The sequence below is a fragment of the Scomber scombrus genome, chromosome 14, assembly GCF_963691925.1.
Source record: "Scomber scombrus chromosome 14, fScoSco1.1, whole genome shotgun sequence".
In the NCBI taxonomy this organism is placed as follows: domain Eukaryota; kingdom Metazoa; phylum Chordata; class Actinopteri; order Scombriformes; family Scombridae; genus Scomber; species Scomber scombrus.
The window spans coordinates 7496750-7519230 of NC_084983.1; the positions used below are offsets into that span (position 1 = coordinate 7496750).

General features: G+C 42.2%; 1 protein-coding gene across 1 annotated transcript in view; it reads left to right on the forward strand.

The window, feature by feature from the left end:
• Positions 1 to 1191: 1191 nt before the first annotated feature.
• Positions 1192 to 22481, forward strand: part of LOC133994583 (LHFPL tetraspan subfamily member 7 protein) — an 86581-nt gene continuing 65291 nt past the window's right edge. The window contains exon 1 of the mRNA XM_062433909.1: positions 1192 to 1557. Coding sequence (XP_062289893.1) covers positions 1192 to 1557 — 366 coding nt within the window. The remainder of the gene's footprint in view (positions 1558 to 22481) is intronic.

The following is a 22481-nucleotide window of genomic DNA, read 5'->3' on the forward strand; positions in this document are numbered from 1 at the left end:
AGTTTGGCATTTAACATACAGTTTGGTCAATTTTATTTCCCCTTAAGTCTCATAAAACAATCTTATTCCACACCAGCTGATTATTTTACACAGTGTATCAGCTTGTTGCAGCTCCTCATTGAAGCTATATTATGATTTCACTGACTTAAATATTAACGCTGAACACTCCACGCTCTTTTATTGCTGTGCAATTACATCAAATGGAAATACATGATGTATTGGTGTCTTTGGAAATGTTGGGATCTATTTATATAGGCTATTATAATAGAATTCATGCATGAGTTCGTAATGACTGCTGCTTATCATGTAGTGACACTGGGGGAAGTTTCCAGATAACCTGCCTGACAGTCCCTGTTGTGACCGACATTTCCCACTTTCTCCTGTCCCAAATACTGCACTGAATGACAGCGATAACTGACTCGACCAATATTTCAGGTAACTGATTCTCAGCCTCCACAGGACCAGATGAGGTCCACGCCAGAAGGCTGGCATGGTGGCCACATTTTGTCCCCATGAGGGCAATTGTTGTTTCTGTTGATAATGTGATAAGACCGTGTCAAACCTGCATGACACATTGCTATAAAAATATTAATTGCTCCTTTATTTTTCAGTTAAGGCTGTCTCAAACCTTAATGCAACGCCTCTCTCTCATGATTTCACTTTGAAAATCACATCCGGAAACGCAGTCTTTTTAACCCCAGTGAGCTTGACGTGGTCCAGACGCAATCTTTTCTGAGACGCAAAGTGCGTCGCTGGCCGTATTGAGGCAGATCAAGTACCTCCAGAGCAGCAGAAGGCAGGCAACGGCACAGAGAGATGTGTCTGTTAGTGTTTCTGCCTCTAAATGAACCCGCTCCTCCACCTGCACCGGCATGTCAACTGCGCAACCAGTTTTAGGGTGTGACAAACATCTTGCGCGCGTGTGTGCCAGATTTGGGCATTTTTCCAGCCTGAGTGGCCGCGCGGATGACTTGACTTTATTGTATCACCATCACTCCTCCTGCTGATGTGTTTTCTTACTGTTTTCTTTTTTTGCTGACCAGATGTTCTGGACACGGGCGCGCGGGGCTGCCTCTGCGGATGTCCAGTGATTTCTTTTTAATTTAAATGTATTTTTATTTTATTTTTTTGCTGATGTAGTGCGGGTCAGGGGCTGAAGTTAAAGTCTGCTCTTGAAGGTGTGAGCTCCAAATGCATTCGCTCCTGGGCCGGGAGAAGAAAGAAGAAGAAGCCGGGTTTGGGATTGATCTGGGTCTGTCTCCGGGCTTTCTGCCCCAAGCTGCCACGATGTTCAGCTGTGTGGGCTGCTTTTGGGTTCTCCTCTCCTCCGCTCTGGTCGCCGTCTGCAGCTTCAGTTTCATATCTCCTGCCTGGATTGTTAAGGACCAACTGAGGAACAACCACCAGCATCACCAGCATCACCACCACCACAACAACAAGGACTCTGTGAGCTTCGGCTTGCTGTGGCACTGCTCGGAGTCTCTGGATCACATGTACCGATGCTACACCTTCGGGGGACTGGGTAAATTTGCGGAGATCCCCTCCAGCTCCTGGCAGGTAAACGTACACACCCATGTCCAACACATGTGGAGGGATGAGAGCGGGTGGGTGGGTGCTGAGGGCTTGGCAGGCTGTGTGTGTGTGTGTGTGTGGCATCAAAAGATAGAGGAAACAACTGAAAACAGGGCATATTTTTTGGGGAGCAAAAATGAACAAATCTGAGCAAAATCACCCAGACTTGAAATTAAACGCAAGCCTAATTACTGCTCTTATGATTTGACTAAATCAAGAAAATTACACCTGATTGAAGAAAATGTGTCTTGGTTTGAGATAATTAATCAAACAAGATGATTTGCATCAATAACAAGTCATTCGTCTTAGAAAAAAACACATTTTCACTCACAATAGTAGTTTAAATGACATGTTATATATAATATGCACATTTCCCTATATCTACTCATCCATCAGCTGTTATTCCATGCATGTTTGTCAGGTTTTTTTTGTAAATTCTGGGCTCAGATTTGAAAAAAAGTGACTCTTCACCTCATGATCAAACTCTGTACTCGTTCACCTGCTGTAAGGCCTACACGCTGCACACACCAGCTGAATGACACTACAACATGACTAATGTGGCTGATGCTCCCTCTGAGTCAGTTTCTGGGAAAAACACACACACACACACACACACAAATTTGAGGTGATGCAGAAGAAATTAGTCAACGATCTGGGGGTGTATCATACAGAGCAGCATCTGCAGCGCAGCGTCGCAGACACACATCAAAGCTGCTAAAGTGGCACTAGGTTGGCAGGCTGCTCACCCTTCAGGGCTCCCTACTAAGCAGAAATTTCACTTTGGTGCCTCCTCGTCAAAACTGAACCTATTTAGCGAATGCATGAGTGGCTGGTTTTCCTACTTACATTTCACTCCTTAGATAGGCTGTAAACAGCTGTGCAGTTAAATCCCAGCAATGAACATCCTCACAAATGTCTGTTGGCCAATCTGTTTGAGACTTTAAAAAAAGTTTGAAAATGACTGCTTTGTTCTCAAAGGTGGTTGTATCCCAGCACCTCAGTTAGAAACACAATAGGCTTTGTTAGAAGATTGTATCTGGGATGCTTACTGTTCATGCAAGTGGTGGAATAACTTAATTCACTATTACAGGAAAGGCTTTTTGGACCCCCCAGCTTGGCAAATCTGAAAAAAACTGCTGCAGAATAGCAGCCACCTCTGGAGTTACTGTATGATTTATGTATGAAGGGGAATTAGCATTTGAAAGGGAGATATTAATAAGTGGCTGCTTGTGGGATTGTAGCAAGTATCTGCAGAGAGGGAAGAATGCAACGCCTGGGATTCTTTTCACAGGGAAAACACAGGTGTTGAAACTGCACCGACAGATAGACAGGCCGGCTCTGTACGTACTTTTAATCTCATTCACTTTGAGACATTAGCTACTGTGTGTCCTTCACTAGATTAAAGTTTTGGTGTGCTGCCTTTAAGGCTCATTTGGCTAAAATCAGCAGTCATTTTTGCCAGTTAGCCAGATGTCAGTAAGTCAATTAGTGGGTCTTCCAATCATGAGCTCTTCTGCCAGTGTGTCAGTGAGCGCCAGGCTGATGGAGCTGCTTTTCTGTGCAGGGCTACATGTGTTATTACGGCGGTGAACCCGAGCGCACGATCCTGCTCCCACAGCCATTAATAAAGGTGAAGGGGCCATTAAGTTTTCATCAGAGCCACTTTATTACTCCACCACTGCACGCTGATGTGCACATCGTTTTGCTGATGCCTTCCATTTTCAACTTGTCAACAACCTGCCTGCGCACAGGAACACAAATCTGTGTGTCTGTATATGCGGTAAACACATGGACACACGCTCCAGAAGCCATTAGTTCCACTCCCGTGTTTGTGTTGGAGTAGACGAAGACAACTATTAACTGTATATCGAGCTCTATCAGAGTGGAAGGGTGTGCTCACTTGCTCGGCTCACTCTGAAAAGTCAATCTGAGCTCTGTGGATCCTGTGTAAGTGAACCAGAGAAGGAGGAGGGCAGGACAGGACAGGACAGAGGAGGATAAAGTAGGCTCCCAGGGAGACTGCCCTACTTGTGCTGGAGTTTCTGTGGGCTTTTCTGTTGTTGCTCCATGTTGTCAAAAGCTTTTGCTTGGACAGCGCTCCTTTCCAGTGCTGCTGGCGCTCAGGAGCCCAGAGCTGTGAGCCGTAGCCAGGCTGGCAGGGACGGTTGAAGTTCAGCTACTGAAAACGTGTTCTTCTACATGGTGGTTTTCCACATAAATTATTCCTCCTAGCGTGTTTACCTCATATCCCACTGCTGGGCCGGGCGATGTAGGGTAGTTGCCACGTGTATCATGTATGTATGTATGTGCGCAGAAGTCAGCAGGAAAGCGGTGTGTGCTGCAGCGGTGCATGCCAGGTTGGACGTGTCGGAGGAGGAGGTGTACTACGAGCTGCTGCTAGGTAAAGTGTGAAGGAGGAGGAGGGCGCCTGCCAGAAAACATTTTCACCTTAACTTGTTAAGAGCTCGTGGGCCTCCAGCTGCTTCACAGCACTAAACACTGGAACTGGATTAGCTCGGCCTCTGTAGTAACCAGCCAACAGCTCAGACACATACAGCTGTGTGTGTGTGTGTGTGTGTGTGTGTGTTTGGGCAGAGAGGTGGTGCGTCTGTGGATTGTTCTGTGTGTGTGTGTGTGTGTGTGTGTGTGTGTGTGTGTGTGTGTTTGGGCTTCTTATACAGCACGTGCCCACTGAATGTCAAGGTCGTCTTGTAGCCTAAATGAGAGGTGGCCGAGCTCCAGGAACACTGATTGGAAAATGTCTGAGTTCCTTCCTCATCTTTTGTCGGTCTGTGCAGAAAATGGCAGCATGTCAAGGCGGAGATTCTGGGCTGTGGAAAAAGGGGATGAGATTGGCTTCCAACGAAATCCTTCGACACGCGAGACACAATCGGCCCGTGTTGTCTTTCCACACATGCCAAGAAGACAAATTATAGGCGTTACTGGAGATGTTTTACCATGCCTAATTGCCATCTACCTATGAAGAACACTTACTGGAGCATAAACCCTGCTCGACGCTCTAAATGTCATTTCACCACTCAGTGAGCCAGAACTAGTTTTAAGTAGATAGATAACTCATCTAATGAAATTCACATGGGATTCCTTTGTCTGGCTGCTAGTCAGCTTTTATCTTTGCCTTCCTTCATTAATGTTAACATCAAGAGAGGGTTCCACTGTGATAATAATTGTTGACAGGAAAAAGGATGCTACTGCTATGTTATCAGTGTATTTGTGTGTGAGGATTAGGTTATTTTATGTGAAAACCAGTTTCAAACAGGAACTAATATTCAAATGATTTTAAAGTTTCCTAAAGCTCAGGATGTTACCTTTACTCATGTTACATTCATTTTATAGCTTTTGTATACTGCTACTTTTTTAAGTATATAATTTCACCTTTAATTAAGTACATTTTTACTGAAGATCAATATATTTGAAAACAGACATATCAAAGAATCCAATGAGTATCAGAAACTAAACAACTGTTTACAGCAATCAGCCAACAAAGAATACAGTTGTAATATGAGTTAATTTTTTTCTTTAACACTGTTATATTATTTTGACAGTATAATATATTTAAGAGGAGGGTTCAGTGAAAACATTTATAATGCTGGCCTCGCTTTTTTACTAAGTGAAAAATAAGGTTCTGACCCACTCACTGCCCCAATAAGTTTTATACAGTTCCATAAAACAAAGTCTTAAAAAGTCTGTCAAAGTTTCTCCTAACCCTTTGAAGTCATGAGGATCATATCCAACAATATTCCAGTAACTCAATAACATGTAGCCTTAGCTTATGTTGAAGAAGGTACATTTGATTTTTGATCTATCAGATTTTTAAGAAGTATGTAGTAGTAGTAGTAATATATGAATACAGATGAGACTGAGATTTGTTCACATTGTTGACTGGAATTCATGAACTCAAAACACAACAATTCTTATTTTCAGGTGATTATACATTAATTAAAACATACTTATGAATATTATATTTCGTTTCTGCCAAGTCCATTCTGCTAGATGTCACTAAATTCTATACACTGCACCTTTAATGAGATAAGATGTACGTCCTTCAGACCAGGGCATGATGCTCATAGTGAAGAGTCAGTTCAGACAGAGATTCATTGGTGTGTGCTGTCTAATATCAGAATGATGGACAAGGTCTGGCCTTTATCTCTCTGAGCAACATGAGAGCGAGTTGGCCTCCACCACGGGGGCCAGGAGGTCCAATGACACACACACACCACACACACACACACACACACACAGACACACATTCCTATTTGACTCAATGTATTCCCTTCCACTTACTGACAAATACACTGGCTCAACAGAAAACCCAGCAGACTAGCAAAGTGCTGTGAAATCTCCGCTGAACAGAAAACCATCATCTCGTCCTTGATGCAGGCTCGAGTTGCTCCTTAGATTTAGTGTAGCAGTAAAGCTCCTCTCTCTCTCCTCTCAGCCTCTTATGGCCTCTCTCCTTTAATGCTAATGGGGAACCTCTGTGGTGAAAGCCATTTGTGTGGAAGTGTGTCTGCCTGTTATAAATGATGTTACGGGGTCTAATGCACATGTTGTATTCCTGTTTCCCCGTGGGGAGTCCACTGCCCGGTTTGCATCAGAGACAAAGACGGACTTGTCTGGCTGCTTTCTCCTGCCGACCTCATTCTGTTCAGAGCTTCACGCGCAGCTCACCACACACACAAGTATGACACGTCAAAGCGATGCGACGCACCCGTACATAAACACACGTATGTTTTTTTACATGTGCAGGTATGCACACAGCGAGATGAAAAGAGAGATGACGCAGACATGTTAACTCTCTGGGAAAAAAATGCTTTCTCACACATCAGCGTGATCAAAAGAGACATTGATGTGATGTACAGTGGCTGGCCATGTCAGCACTGATGCAGTAATTAGGGGTTCAGGGAAAGATGGCCGAGGGACATTAGAAAAGAACAGGAGTGAGTTATTTAAATAAAAATGGTTCTCTTGTGATCCTTCCAAAAAAAATACCAGCTCTAACACATTGTCTATGCTAAAAAAAAAGGCTGTATCCACTCAAAACCGCCCCCATTCACAGCGCAAAAGGAGCCATAGTCCATTTTCACACTCAGTAATAAACCGAACTCCTCTCAGCTGATATCATAAAAAGAGTTCCACCTGTAATGTGTTGGCCACCATCTACAGCTTATTTCCTCTCTGCTTCCTCTGCGACCTTTGGCCCAGCCTCTTGTTCCCACACTTACCTATGAGCTGAAAATAAAAAAGAAGAAGAAGAAGAAGGAGAAGAAAGTAAGTGGTGTGGACGAGAGGAGGGAACGAGCACAGGAGAGACGTGGGGAGGTCAGGAGTCGTGTTTTACTACCGGCTCTTCTGCCCGGTTGTTTTTCAGGAGGCTGGTTAAGAGAGGAGCTACACATCATCTCGCCGCTGGTGGAGGTGTGCTGCCTGGCGGAGCACATAGACCCTGCTTTATGAGACAAACACATCCTTGGCACCCCCCCCCCCCCCCCCCCCACCCCCCCCCCCCCCCCCCCCCCCCCCGCCCTCCCTTATATGAATTAGTGGTGTTTTGTATTTGGGTGTCTGTTCACCTTGACTTATACCAGGTACATAAATAGACTCATTGCGAAAACTACAGTGTAGAGAGCAGAGGAAGGCGCTGGAACTGGAAAGAGAGATAAATGTTTGCTCCTTTGACAGCAAGTCTTGCGTGAAATGTGGTGTGCTGACTTATTATCATACGGCGCATGTTGACTTCAAGGCCACCTCCTGACTGGTGACAAAATGAATGGTAGGCAAGTATGTATACAGAGGAGCTTTTTAAAATGATAGATTTTGGGGCTGAATGGGGCGTTTTGGACGGCAGCCAGATTCTTGCTTCTTTCCCCTCGCTTGCTTTTCTCTTATTTAAACTAAAGACTCCTTTGAACTCTCAGTGTTATTAGCTGCGGAATGCAGTTTGACTATAATGTCTATCAGAATGAGTAAGACACTTTTTCACACAGTTTTCACATTGATTTTCTACTTCTCAAGCAGCTACTTGTTTCATTTTATGTCAGCAAACAATGATAATGAACACCCAGAGACTTAAACGTTGCTTTAAAAGGGTAATCCATCTCTTCACATTACTGGATGAGCCTTTATTTTCAGTAGTTGACCAAATGATGTCATTATTGAATTCCTAAAACAACCAATCACACAATCCCATCTCAAAACATCTATTTTGCACTGTGCTGTTTGTCGTCGGGGTTTAAATGTGTGATATCCAGCATGCGGTAGCTCTTCATGTAATGCTTTTTTGAAATCTCACTCTAAAATTTTGCACGCAGTGTCCTTGAACATCCCGACAAGTAAGCTTGCAATGCCTTACGCATTTCAAGAACAGTTCGAGCCTCTGCAAGTCGAATTCATGTGCCGCTCTGAGAAGAATATAAACCGACTGTTGCCTGGAAGGTAGGAAATCATTTTAAAGCGCTTTAGAAAATGGTTGGCTGTAATGTTGAGAATACTGGATGTGAAGTAAATTCAGTTGGATTAGATTCACTTTAATGACCACAGCATAGCTATGCTGGTATAACTATTTGCACATTTTATAAAATCGCAAATACACACAGCGCAAACTTACAAATGTGAAAAGGAAATATGCAAAATGAACAGTATGAGCCGTTAAATTGAATTGGACTCCTCACAGTTATGCATATATTACAGCATAGGTGATATGAATTGCAATATTTTGGGTTTCAGTACAGAGCGGTTGTGTCACTGGGTTTTAAAATGCATTATACACACACTGGGAGCATTACTTCCAGTGTGGGTCTTGCTCAAGGACAGTTTGACATGTGGAGGTGGAGGTTGACCCACAAATCCTACAATAATGGCTCAGCTGCTCTACCAGCTGAGCTACAACCGCCCACTACACGTTCATCCACATGATTAAAAAACTGAATTCTTTATTAATTTTTTTAAAGACTCACTTCTTTCCTTGATGTAGGATGTGTCTAATCTAAATCCTGTGTCCTGTTGGATTCTGTCAGAAAATTCCTAGATGCAAGATTTTGGCCGTGTTTGTGTGTGTCGGCTGGCTTTTGGGAGAGGGGGGGGGGGGGTCGACAGGCGGAGCGGGGCAAGAGGTCAACGCTGCATACGGGAGAGGAATTGAAAGTGCAGAGGAGCAGCTGTCCAGATGATGGATAGAACAGGTGGCTTCGAAAGAGATGATGAGGAAGAGAGAGAGGGGAACATGTTGATCTGCATTTTATACCCATGGAGGTGAAATAGAGAGGAAAGCAGTCTGACTGAGGAGGAGAAGGATTTATGATCTCATCAGCCTTGATGGATGAATGTTACCTGCTCTGTGGGATCATTTTCTGCTGCTTTTTATATCTGATAACTGATATTCTCAAAGGAGCGGGCACAGCAAAACACTCCCTGTGATGATGTGCACCTCCAAAAGCTACTGATGGTCAAAACTGTGATATATCCCCCCCAGCAGACAGGGATGGTTTATTCAAATACTGGCTGAATTCCCAAACCGTGCGTTTATCTCCGTTATGAATTATACTCTTTGCTTTGGTGATATTTAGGACCCTCTGATCAGCAGTTCCCAGGTAGACACAGGGAGCTGTCTGAATGATAGGAGAGGGGGAGAGATGGGGCAGCGGAGCGCTGTTTCCTTCGCCGGGAAACGTGCTGAGTCAGTGGTCTCCGGGAGGCCGCCGTCCATTTGTTAAGCGGCCTGTCACTTCCACTGCCTCCACTGGGGATCCTGCGGGTAGTTTATGTATTGATTTAACAGCGAGCCTTTCTCCATTTTTTAACATAAATGATGGCTCACTCGGCTCGATGCGTACAGGCCGACTGTAGCCGTGTGAGCCGGCCTCCATCAGTAATCAAAGCACAGGGGTCGCAGGTAAAAGAGCTCAGGGATAACAGGAAAGCAGTTTGCTGCTTTAATACAGTAAGTCCACCTCCACTACATATGTTAAAGCTGCCTGTCTACAGAGCAAAAATATGCTAGTAAGACTTACTTTAAGAGGTGAACATACTAGTTTGATGGAATCAATATATTTAGATTATTTTCTCCTCCGCTGCAGATTCATATAGTTTTACTGCTCCACTTTTTCGTTCCTCTCCAAACCCCGAAACATCAAAACACAAAGCTCCTGGGATCTATCTAAGCTCCCGAACACAACTTCTCTGTTGAATCCCGGAGCGAGTTGTGCAGCTTCAGAGAGGAAAAGTCCCACATGTGTAGACTTATTCTGAGCTATATAAAACCTTTGGAATATCTTACTCGTATAAGCTCATAGACAGTTTAGACATGTCATACATTTTTTTAAAAAGGAAGAAATTAGCCATCGGATCAGACGTAACTTGCAACTATTCCCCTCAAAAGTTAAAGTTTCAGGGTCAGGAAAAGCCTGCTGGTGTGCAGCAGGGAATTGCAGCATCTAATCAGCTTTTCTGATCTTTCTGTGGGGAGTTCTGTGTTACTTGTAGAGGCGAAGAACTGTGTAGATAGAAGCAGCCTTCAGGCTCATGTGGGAAACATTTATGGCAACCCACTCATACAGTCACCGGGGTTAATGTTTTTGTGTATTAACAGTTATGTACTAGATGCATTTTAATTCAGTATTAGCATTTAATTAGCAATCCCTCTTCTTACTTTGAAGTAATGTCAATTTTACTGTGAATCAGTTGCAGGCCAACATCATAACACAATATGCCAAAGCTGTGCATGGTTTCAGTTTTATAAATGGGCAACGACAGGTATCATCTAATGTGAATCGTTTGGATGCTCTTTCTTAGAATAATGCAGATTGTCCCCCAAAAAAAACAGCTGAGGGGGGAAAAACATTTCTCAATAAAAGTTAATTTCCCCGTTCTGCAACAGTGAAGAATTTGATGCTGCGCTAATGTGCAGCTCCAAAGATGAATATGTGAGTACCCAGTAGGATACGGGGGTAAAGTCTGACATTTATAAGAGAATGCAGGCGTATAATAAAGTCATTTGGATGCAAGTCAATTTGTACATCAGCGTAAGAGCAAATTAAAATCTAGATTGTTGCTTTTAAGATTTTAGTTCAAGTGTTGTTAATGCATATAAATATAAACCCTCCGAGGAGAATAAGAATACGATTCCTGCATTTTATCTGTATTCCCCTGCAGTTATTAACCACTTTAATAAAAACTGTAGCTCCTAGCTGATCATCTCAACTCCTAGAAAACTCTCATATACTCTAGTCTAAAACATAGAGAGGTTTGTGCATTTTGGTAAAACACACCACAATAAATGGTTAAAAAAACACCCCGCTGAAATCTCTGATCATTCATCAGTGTTCGCGCAGCAAGGCAGCAAATTACAAATTGAGTTTAATTAGTGACCTACTGTTTAATGATTAACTGTCACCATGTAAGCAGCTCAGCATGTTGTTGTCCAGTTACATCATTCTTACCCCGAGCCTCTGTGGGACTGACTTTGAGCCTCCTTAATATGCACTTTCAGTCAGGAGGATGATACTTTATCAAAGTGATGCAACTGTGATCCAGACCTGGTAACACACTTTATTCATCGAGCCTGTGGTGATCTACTTCTGGTTTGATGTGTGTGGAAAAGACATTTAAAGAGAGGAAGATGACCTCTTTTTTTTCTCTTCTTTTTATGAGCAAGAAAGGTCCAGCACAGGTTACCAATTTGACCCCCAAACTAAAGATGTTAATTAAACTCTTCTAAATATTGCCCTATAGCTACATGTTCATTTTTGGGGTCACTGAGTTTGCTGTAATGCGAGTATAACACGGACCAGTCTGACTTGCTGATGAAATGAAGCAGAGTGGTGGAGGCAGATATAGTAGCATTTCCAGTTGCTACAGTACAGTATGCATGAATTATGAAATGCGCACTTGGGACCAACGGTAGTGCAGATCATGCATAAATGCAAGAGCAAGCTGGGGCTGTGTGAGCTTTTGAGGGGTGTGAGCTGTGTGAGAGGTTTGCTGAAGGACGGCCTCAGCTGAAGCCCACACGCTCTCTTAAACTCCTCTATTACAGGTGGAGGAGGCCGGCCCACGTGGTCGCATTGTCTATACGTTTTTAGAATTTAGACTAATTGTTTGGTTTGGGTTTTTTTATATGGGAGAAGGTCTGTAGTTGTGATCAAGCACAAATCTGCAAGATTCATAAATATTATATCCACAATGTAAAGAAAATATGAGTAAATTACCTCATTTGTCAGCATCCTCACTAGTCATCAGGGAATAGTCAACCAGTTCAAACTGGATGGATGAAAGCAGCTCTTCAGAAGATGCTCTCCTCTACAAATGAGTGATTAAATCATTTTCATACACTGACTTTCCAAATGTATCTGATGATATATTCTATCAATCCTAATATTTCCATATATTGCTATCACACAAATATGGCCTAACTAACAGGCTAAGATGTTGTTATCAGGCTGAAATGATCCTGTTGGTTCTTTCATGAAAGTTATCTTGAAATATTGAAGTGCTCTCTACTCAAATAAAAGCAACATGAGTTGGCAAATGTAATGATTATATGATTACAGTTAGAAGAGGTAGGCGTGTAGGGAAGCCTCCTAGCACACACTGGTACTGACTCATGAACATAGGCTACCAGTCAAATGTTTGGACACATGCTATTTCTGCATTTCCACTATGAATAAATAGTGACTGGTTAGATTGTGTTAGATGATCAGGAGACTGCAATGATAATTATAAGCCAATTATAGACCTGTATACTGTGGAATATTTACATTTAAGGATATCAGCTTACTGCGAAACATATTCTGACTATATAAATGTAACCTTGTTGAAATCTCTTTAAAAGCAGTTTTAATTGCATAGACAATTTTCAGTTCAGCAGTCAATCATTTTATATGTTGTATTGTTCAAATGAGAAATTATAATTCTTAATTGAATGTCACATGTTATGCTCCATTGGTCTTCTATTAGTAAAGAATGTTTAGTCTGGTTCATGCCTCAGGCTAATATTGGACTGGTCTCTTTAAGTGTTCATCATGGTTTGTATTGTTGTATATATTCTCATTATTTATATGTATAACTCCTTGTAATGAAAATGAAATTTTGCCAGTTTAATCACATCAACAGCTGTTGGCTCCTCTACAAACTGCATGTTCTCAACTGAGCTCATACATCAACATTATATTAGATTATAAACAAGTGAGTCATTTGTGTCTGAAAATGAGTTCAGATGGAGTTCATTATCAGTATCACTGTGAATAAGTCTGCGCTTTGGCAGGTTCGGGCTAAAAGACTTGTTGCCCTGACGACAATTTGAGATAAATTTTAATCTAGACTCAAATCATTAACACTTTAATTTGTTCTGCAAGCGTTAATTTGGGAGAAATCCTCGTTCCGTACAAAAGCTGCACTCAGTTTACAGTACAGTAGGCAAATGTTTCCATGTGCTTTTCAACTAAAGTTTTTTACATTTCACCTCAGTTCAGGAAAGTTTGAGTAGGTGAGTCAATGCTTTTTATCATGACGACTTGAATCATACATTTTGTCTACCTGCAAACAGCGCTAAGTGATCTTCAGCCTGATAAACAGCTACTAGATGAATAAGTCATCTATTGTACAGATGGAGCCTTTCAGTATGTGGGCTGTAGTGTTATTATTTCAATGTGAGAGAGTACAGTATTTCTTTTTTCTCTTTGAAAAAGCGCTCCCTCCTCCCTCTCTCACACATCTTCTCCACATTTCTCTCACTCTGCTCTCATCCTCTCATCTAACACTCTCTCTTCCCCCTCAGCTCTCTCTCTCTCCTGCGGTGCCTTCATTTTTGATGAAAAAAAGATCAACTGTAACTTCTGGATCGATCCTCCTTGTGCGCCGGTGACTCTCTGCTGTTTGTTGGGATGCCAAACATACGTTAAATCTAATGAGCGCATGTGACAATGAAGTCATCCTACCGGGTTATTTCGTCGCTTCATTTTAAATTTTAACGGCGTGCTTTTCATCCGTTTTCTTAATAGCATCTGCTTTCAAAGCCAAGAGACAAAACAAGACAGATAACACGACTGGTGTCTTTTGAAGAGACGGAGTGGGGGAAGGAAGAGAGGGGGGAAGGGAGAGGGGGGGAAACGTTGGACACAAAAGTATCATTTGCGCTATAATTCAATTACAGCATCTATTGAAAGAAGAAGAGAAAGGAGAAACTTTGCCCGGGGTTCCTCTCTTTTCAACTACCCATCAGCCCCCCACACCACCACCATCACCACCACCACCACCCCCACCTCACCAACAGCAGCCCATTATAAGAGCAGAACAAACCTCTGGCCCGGCTCCGAGGATGCCATCATTAAACCGGCCTGTGAGGGATCCCATACATTTCAAACTAGTTATTTGATCCTCCTATCTGATCTGATCCGCTTGTGTGATCTATTATGAAGGAGAGCGCGGCGGAGAAGAGAGAGAAGCGAGGTGGTGTTGAGAAAGAAATACCTCAACCTGCATTGCCCACCCCACCCCTCATCCCCCCCCTCCTCTCCTTCTCCAGGATCTCAACTATTGTTTAATTGAGAGCTGAGAGAGAGAGATAAAGAGAAAAGAAGCAGAAGAAAATGGCTTTTTTTTTGTGTGTTGTTGCATGCTGTTTGGATATTTAGCCCTGCGGGTGCAGTTGATGATGACTCTGATCTGAGGCGGCGTAGTTTTGGAAGCAAGAGGGAGGTGTAATGATTTCAATCTCTGCAAGTACTCAGCTTTGGCCTGGGAGGTGCAGCCGTGTGAGTTGTGTGTAAGCCTGCTGCTCTGATCTATGCACTGGAGGGAAGCAGTGGGAATCAGCCATGGAGTGCTGCAGAGTGTGTGTGTGTGTGTGTGTGTGTGTGTGTGTGTGTGTGTGTGTGTGTGTGTGTGTGTGTGTGTGTGTGTGTGTGTGTATGTGTGGGGTGCAGGTGGTGCTCAGCGATGCCAGATAGACACATGATCACTTGTCACACAATTCTTGATTAACCCATAAGGATGAACTCAGCATATAAGCCCTCATCGTCATCATCAGCGATTCATTGAGGGAATTTAGTTGCCTCTTCAACTTTCTTCAGCTTTTGATCTTTATGGCTTGACAGTATTACAGTATGCTGCTATGAATGGGACTGCAGGGCTGCGGTGCTTCGTGTAGTTTAGAAAGAGTGTTCAAGTGTTTTGCACAGAACAATGTGCCTAAAATAGAAGCTTTTCCTCCGCGTCCTATAGCCCTCCATCACAGTCTCTTACATATGAGTCATTGTCTGTGCTTCTCCACCTGAGGGCTTCATAAAGATGATTCTCCTCTGGGACGATACAGACGTGCATCTATTTCCTCTCGCTGCGCCGCGGCTGATGTAAAACTAGAGCTGTGGTTTATCCCTTTCTCCAGCAGCTCTGGGAATGGAGCTTCACTGAAGTTTTCTGGCAGGTTGGCAGGTACCCGAGGCAGCTTATATTTGTACAACTCCTATTCATGGACTGAAATAAATCTTCTTCTTTTTGACAATGAAGAACATGATTGAACATAATGGTTTTTACCACGTAAAGAGCTCCAGTAATCTCTCTCCAGAGTAATCTGATCTCTAATTTTTCTGTTTTGTTGGTGTGGAAACATTTACAGTGCAGTTTTTACCTTTCAACATCACTGATGAGCAGCATGTCACATATAACATTTCACTATGCCCTTCCTAGAAATGTGTTATTATTTTTATTGGCTCTACAGTTAATTTAGTTAAAAGCTGAGAAGCTATAAAATAAACTTTAATGGGCACTAAGGGGATTCAGCAACAGCAAAATCTATGTTGACAGCCACAGTTGGAAACAACCTGAGAGCAGACTGTGAAGTCAGCAGCACAACAATAATGTGGGTTTATTCATCACCTTTCAGCCCAGAGGTGAAGTCCCTTTTGTCTCCAGGTGATGCAGCAGGTGGCAGTTTTTGGTCTGGCATGGAGACAGCCGCCCGCAGCTCTGGACCAATCTCAGAACCCGTCGGCTATCGTCTGACCATGATTTAGCCTTCTGGGGGCAACAACCAATATTTTGGGGGTTCAAGTGTAGTCAGTGGATATCCAGATGACAGATAAGGGATATCCAGGGCCAAGACTTCCTCTTCCGTTTGCAGGTCATTATTTACAGTCCGATTAACTTGACTTGAGATGTGAGAATGGTTTTGGAGTTGAGAGACGACCTCAATGACCAGACTTTTCACAAGTAGTAGTTTGAACTCAGTTAACAGTTTAAAACCAAGCATCAATACTTTCTGTAGGTGTCATTTTGGACAGTTTTCTGCCTTTTTTGCTCCCCACATGAACTGTTTACCTGCATGCAATCAAAGTATGTTCCCGTAGAAATCGCCAGAACGGAAGCTGATCCCAAAATTGTGTCCCAAACCTTCAGATTCTGCATTCATACCCAGATATGTGTTTATAGAGATGAGCTCTGGGCAAACTGGAACCAGACAAGCGACAGTGGATGCCTTGGGCATGTCCAGGGGCGAAAATGTGATGTTTCACTATATCCCCAGACATCCAAACACCAACCAGTACTCTCATACTGGAATAATATTACCTGGCCTCATTTTTGCAGAATAGCAATTATTTTAAAGCTATTTGATTAAACACGGGTCACGTTAGCATTTTATAATGTAAAATTATTAAGGTTTTACAGCTATTTAAACCAAGATTTGATAATAAAGGATCTGTCTCGATAATTTACTTAGTAGTGCAAATTCCCACTGGCTGTGGGTCCAGAAGAGGATGCCTTGAAGATTGTATGTCAGTGTGTTCATAGTTCACATTGGCGTTTCTATATCCAACACACACACACACACACACACACACACACACACACACACACACACACACACACACACACACACACACACACACACACACACACACACACACGCACACACACACACACACGCACTGACAAAAAAGCACTATATTGCTTGATAAATGCAGTCCACTAGACAGAAGTTGGAGTAAGAACAGAAATGACAGGTTGAGGTTGTGTTCTTGAAGACTCTGAAGACTCTGAACCAACTTCCTGGCCTGAGCTGTGATCCAAATCAAACATGCACATGACATACATATTGTACAGTAGATGCTTAGAAATGTGCAGTATAAAGGTGTGTGTGTGTGTGTTCCCTTGCCTCCGGTGTGTTTCCTGGGCTCATATATGGCATTCCTCCCAGTTCATTCAACTATCTGCTTGTGTGTGTGTGTGTGTGTGTGTGTGTGTGTGTGTGAGTGTGTGTGTGAAAGCGACACTCTGACTGTACAAGAGATTCTCGCCATGTTTTCATTTAACATGACACCGAAGACTCAACACCACATTAAAGCATTGCTTTGCAGCAGGGAGCGTCCTGTCTGGGTCCCTGGACGAGAACACTGGATGTCTGAGGACAATAAACAACTTTCTAGTGTTACTGTGTGACTTGGATTAGAGAAGGTGAACACTAATACTATAAAGGAGTAGTGTTAGCAAACATAATTAATGTCACAACTCAAAGGCCCAAAATAGAATTAATTAAAACCACTCTAGCTTGTAATGTGTACCCTTTCTGTGACATTTGGCCGGAACAAGCACCAGGACTTAAGTAACATGAGGCCAAAACTAAATTGGCCCATATGGTGATATTAATGCATAAAGTTGGCTACTTCAGACATTCCAAAAATCAGCTGAAATGCAAAAAGCAGCCCCTTAGAGCCTCATTTTTTAAATTATTGAAGTATTCCATTTTTAAATAATTAATTTTAGTGTCATTACTTTGATCAAAAATTCTTCATTTAAAAGCTGGTGCTCAGCCTTATGTACCTTACCATCATGAAATATAGGAAGGTTTTCCTGTCTCACTCAGAGTTTTGTAATATTGCAGGAGGAAAGGTTCTTTACTTGTAAGATTAAAGAAGTTTGTATAAGATTCTAGTAAACATGAACTTCAGTTTAACTTAACCGGCAAACCAGAGCTAACCTAATGACTCACAACAACATACATGGAACATACACCGGCATCAGATTGCATGGTAATCCATTCAACTGTTGTTTCAGTCTGAACCACAAATGTCTGGTGTTTTTATCAACTCACTAAGCTTCATCCTCTGGGCACCATGGATATCTACTCCAAATGTCCATCATCAGTCTGGACCAAAGTGGATAATCTACCCACTGACCCTTTGACAGACATCTCCTTTACTACAATTAATACCCTGAAAATGAATAGACAACAAATTTAGAAAATGGCAGAGGACATAGAGCTAAAACCATTTGAGGGATTTTCTTTCCAAATTACTGAGACCATACAGATAAAGAAATGATGTGTTACTATTGGTGTTAGTTGGCCCATGTTATGTTGTGAAAGTGTGAAAGTATTTGTGAGGAGTTTCTCTTTATTGCACCAGTGCGAGGATACACAACAGAAGGATAGTGAAAGCACACTATTAACATATCCAGTATGACACCAAAAAGTCTTATTCTTTTGGAAAAAATGATCTCTCTCAGAGTGGATTCTCTTTCTTGAAGAATAAATCACCCAATTTGACTGTTATCAGCCTGGGTGAATAAATTAACAGAGGCAGACTTCAAGCAGAAATTGATATAAGATTTAGGTTAATCTGAAATGTGATGTATTCTGGTACAATTGATACATCCACTTTCATCAAGAATATTTTTTAATGTTAGAAAGTACTGACCAACATTTACTGTTGTCATAGAGGTTTTGTGCAGTTTTTCTAGCAGGTTAAAAACAGAGCATGATGGTAGGAACTGCTCTTTAATTGGGCCCAAAAAAATGAATGAATTTAGAAGCACCTTTTGCATGACCCAACAAGTGTTTTTCTATGTCTAATCTTAATATGGATCATTTTAAGCTTAGCAGCTTATCATACTTGCTGTGGGATTTTATATTATGTCACAGCTTTATACCCTTACAACAAAAACAATGGAATTCCCCTCTGAGCGTACATGAGTTTGTATGCTAACATGGAGTGACTCTGTATGTGAGTCCCTGTGGGCGTGTGCGCTTGAGAGGGAACGGCTAAGTGCTCCTGAATGTCACTTCCTATCTGCAGCCCGTCCCCAAGGCACAAATGGACACTCCATCCACTTGTCAGGTGATTAATCTCCACTCCCCTCCCTCTCTCATCTCCTCTCCATCTCATATTCACTCTCTCCACACGGAGTCGTCAACCATTCAGAGGAGAGGACGGTCACACGCACTTATCTGTACGACACTCCCTCTCCCAGTCTCCTCCCAGTGAAGATCAATGAGGAGATGGTTGTATTATTCAGCACATTCATTTTGAGGTGGAAGGTGCTTTTTGTGCGGGATTGTCAGATTCCCTCTGAAAGATGATGACGTTACACGACAAGCAGAGAGAAAAAGTGAATTGGAAGGGGAGGGAGGGAACGGTTTACAAAAGCCGGACAGGTGAAATCTCAGCTCCTTACGTGTGATGGAGCAGAAATACCTCTGGTGGCTCCAGAGATGTAGAGGGAAGCTGTGTTACAGCACTAATGGGCTTCTAGAGGCTGAACATGTCAAGGCTGATGCTTTAGTGTGACCGTTGGGCTCTCGCACTGCTGAATGCTGATTAGAGATGGGAGAGCTGAGGCAAGCACACACAGAGGATGAGACAACAGGTTGTGTGCAGATGGTATACCTGTACACGTTAACAATATACACCAAAGCACGCACATACACACAAACACACACGCACAAACTTGTCACGTCTGCTTATCGGTGGATCTGCAGCGCTCTCTCCTCACCTCTTGTCCTCCATAAAGGCTGTAAAGATTGCAAAGTGGCGGGGTTATTTCTGTCAAGGGCCGGTGCTGAGTGTTAATGTAACTGTCTCCTCGCCCCGGCACTTCTGAAGAGCAGAAACCTGCGCGGAAACATCGAGCCATTGAGGTCCAGGCTTGGAAAGGCAAAGTGCGTTTAATGAGACATGCCTCGCCATCTCCATCTTGTAACTCCCAACTGAGGAGACAATGAAATTTCATTGTCCCGTACAGTGTAATCCCTGACTTCCTTAATGTAATTGGAAATGAAATAGTCCCCTTCACACTGCCCCTTTATTACTCAAAGCAGCTGGATGGAGGGTTTTTTTTTTGTATATGCACCGTTATTGGGCTCCAACAGGCTCAGGATGTGGACCATTTATTGTGGGAATCCAATAAAGTTTCTTTACGACAGAGACAGGTAGTCTTACAACATGTGTGTCAATGCTGGTGGCCTTTAGTTTAATCAGCATTGTAACACTTGTGTGGTTATATTAGAGGCTTGTTATTATTGAATTAAATGATGCTCGTGGGTCAAGTCCGCCTGTTATTGTCTCTATTAATTAGGGAGGTGATATGAAAGTTGTGTCTTTGTGCCTTATGTCACAATATCCTGAGTGGATTGCTTTTCAAATCAAAGCTGTCATGCCGCAGCGGAGCGAAAGACAAAGCGATTAAGACAAGTCCTTCCTGTCTTCTGCCAAATGAAAACTTGTATTTCTTCTCGCCATAATTCTCCACTCTTTCAACTCCACTCCCTTCCTCATCACTCTCCACTGTGGCTCCAGCTGTTGCAGTGGCTCTACCAGTTATTCCCACATTATTACAATCTATTTAGGAAGCATCACTGAAAGGACCAGTACAGTTAGGAGCTCATTTTCTACTAAATTAACTTGCTCAGAGCAACTAGGGTTTCTTCTAAGTTTTTTTTTCCTTTTTTGTATTGTCTGTGAGTAAAAGTGGTAATGATTATGATTTTGTTTCATCAGAAGCGACTCGCACAGAGACTCAGAGTTGGGAGTTGATTAATTGGGACACCATTAATTGAAATGTTGGTTGTTTTCTATAAAAATAGCTGTGCAGCGCTCTGATAGCCTTTATTAGTCTCCCGGGCTGTGTTTAAATGGCACACAGAAAATGTCATGTGTATAAATCTATTACAGCTTGCAGATAATTGAGTGAAAAATGGACAGAATGCACAAATAGCAGCTGGATTTACAGCTTACATATGGAGATATTTATATTTGCAGCCATTTTCAGAATGATATTTTTCACTTGCCCCCCCCAAACAGTCTTTTATACTTTTTTATACTAATTATCATCATCAAACTTAATTCAGCCGATCACAACGTGTCTCTTATTGTTTAGTTAAAGTGTACCTTATATAACTGAACATGGCTGTCCTCCCCCTCTCTGGCTCCACTCCCCTATATGAGACATGATGCACCTTTAATGTGTCACAGTGAATTAAGAACAGCAGGGTGGGAGGTAGGCTGAATACTGGGAGCCCACGAGGCACGCCAAGATCAAGCAGCGGGGAGAAAGAAGACATTCCTCTGCATACATGAATATCATTCCAGCAAGAAAGGAGGGAGAACAAAGACCACCGAAGTTAATGGCTTTCTGTATCTGTATGAGCTACTGTGTCTTCTCTGTCCTCTTGTAGTCGCTATGCTCAAAACAAGAAAATCAAGTAGCTGTTAGCAGAAGTAGTAGAGATAAGAGTTCTTGTTAGCGTAATGTCCTTTCTTCACTTATCTCGTCCTTTTTCAGTATGAAAGCTACAATCAATATTTTTGTATAATCATTTTGGATCATGTGACTGTGTGTAATGTGCAAGGCAGTGCTCTCAACAATTTGTTCTTGTTTTCAGTAATAAAAAACCACACGCACAAACACAATAAAAGCTTTCTGCCAAGCACCAAACAACAGATAAAGTTAGCAACTAGCTAGGGAAAATAGTTGAGCATTTAGCTACTAATGGGACAGATATTTCACAATTCAATTCAATAGACTACAAAAATATGAACGTAGTCACCGTGGTGTGCCGTTTAGAAAAATTTGAGTTTAGCAAATTAAGTGTCGCCATCTTTGATTTTTGGAGCCAGAAGTGACCATATTTGGACAAGAGGGTGGAGCCGACATTAGCACTAGCTAACTGTGATAATGCGAATGCTAATGCTAATTATTGCTAGTGAAAAACATGCTTATACTCTCATAGATTTCCATACAGTTAGACTTATTTTTGGAGCCAATGGAGACGTCCTGTGCCGGCCTAACTTTTCAAACCAAAAGCCACCCGTTTGTATTTCACTGAGGAGTTGGTGGAGGCCAAAAACAGAGTTAGAAGAATATTGGACTTTTACCAGTTGTTTGCGAACGCGTCCATAGTACTTTAAAAGGTGATAATGTGGCAGACTGGTTGCCACATGCCCCTCGCCACATGTCACATAACCACAACATCCGAGGTTCAAATCTGGCAGCGGACGTTTGTTGCATGTCACCCACAATCTCTCTCTATCTCCCTTTCTTTCCTGTCATTTCTCCACTGTTGCTTTCATAAAGGCATGCAATGTCCCCTAAAGATCTTTCTTTTTTTTTAAACTTAATAATGTGTGAGTGTTGTGTTCACAGCTTGTTTCTTCTGGAAAGAATCACTCTTGTGTTGCTGAATATAATCTCTAATGCTCAGGAGTTATTACAGAATGTGATGATGTATTTATGAATTTCTCACATTTCCTAGAATGCCTTAGACAATAATAACTTTGACTCTATCTGAATTTGTTAGTTTACACAAAGGTGGAAATACATTCTTATAAATACCTTACATTCAACTGTCTCTATATTGTATGCACCACTGTTTTTGACCATATCCAAAACTGTGTTGCATTCTGGTCTGATGCAGCTTTTGGAATATCCACTTCTTTTTTATGATTATATAGATTTCTGCCTTAATGATTGTTTAATGGTGCTATTGTTAATATTGAAAAAAAAAACTTGATTTAAGTGTCTGACAGTATCTGACAAAATGCTCACCGTGAATATTTTCAATTACTAAGACATTTATCATTTCCCCATCACTCAATTATAGCTGCTGGAAATATTTTGATATA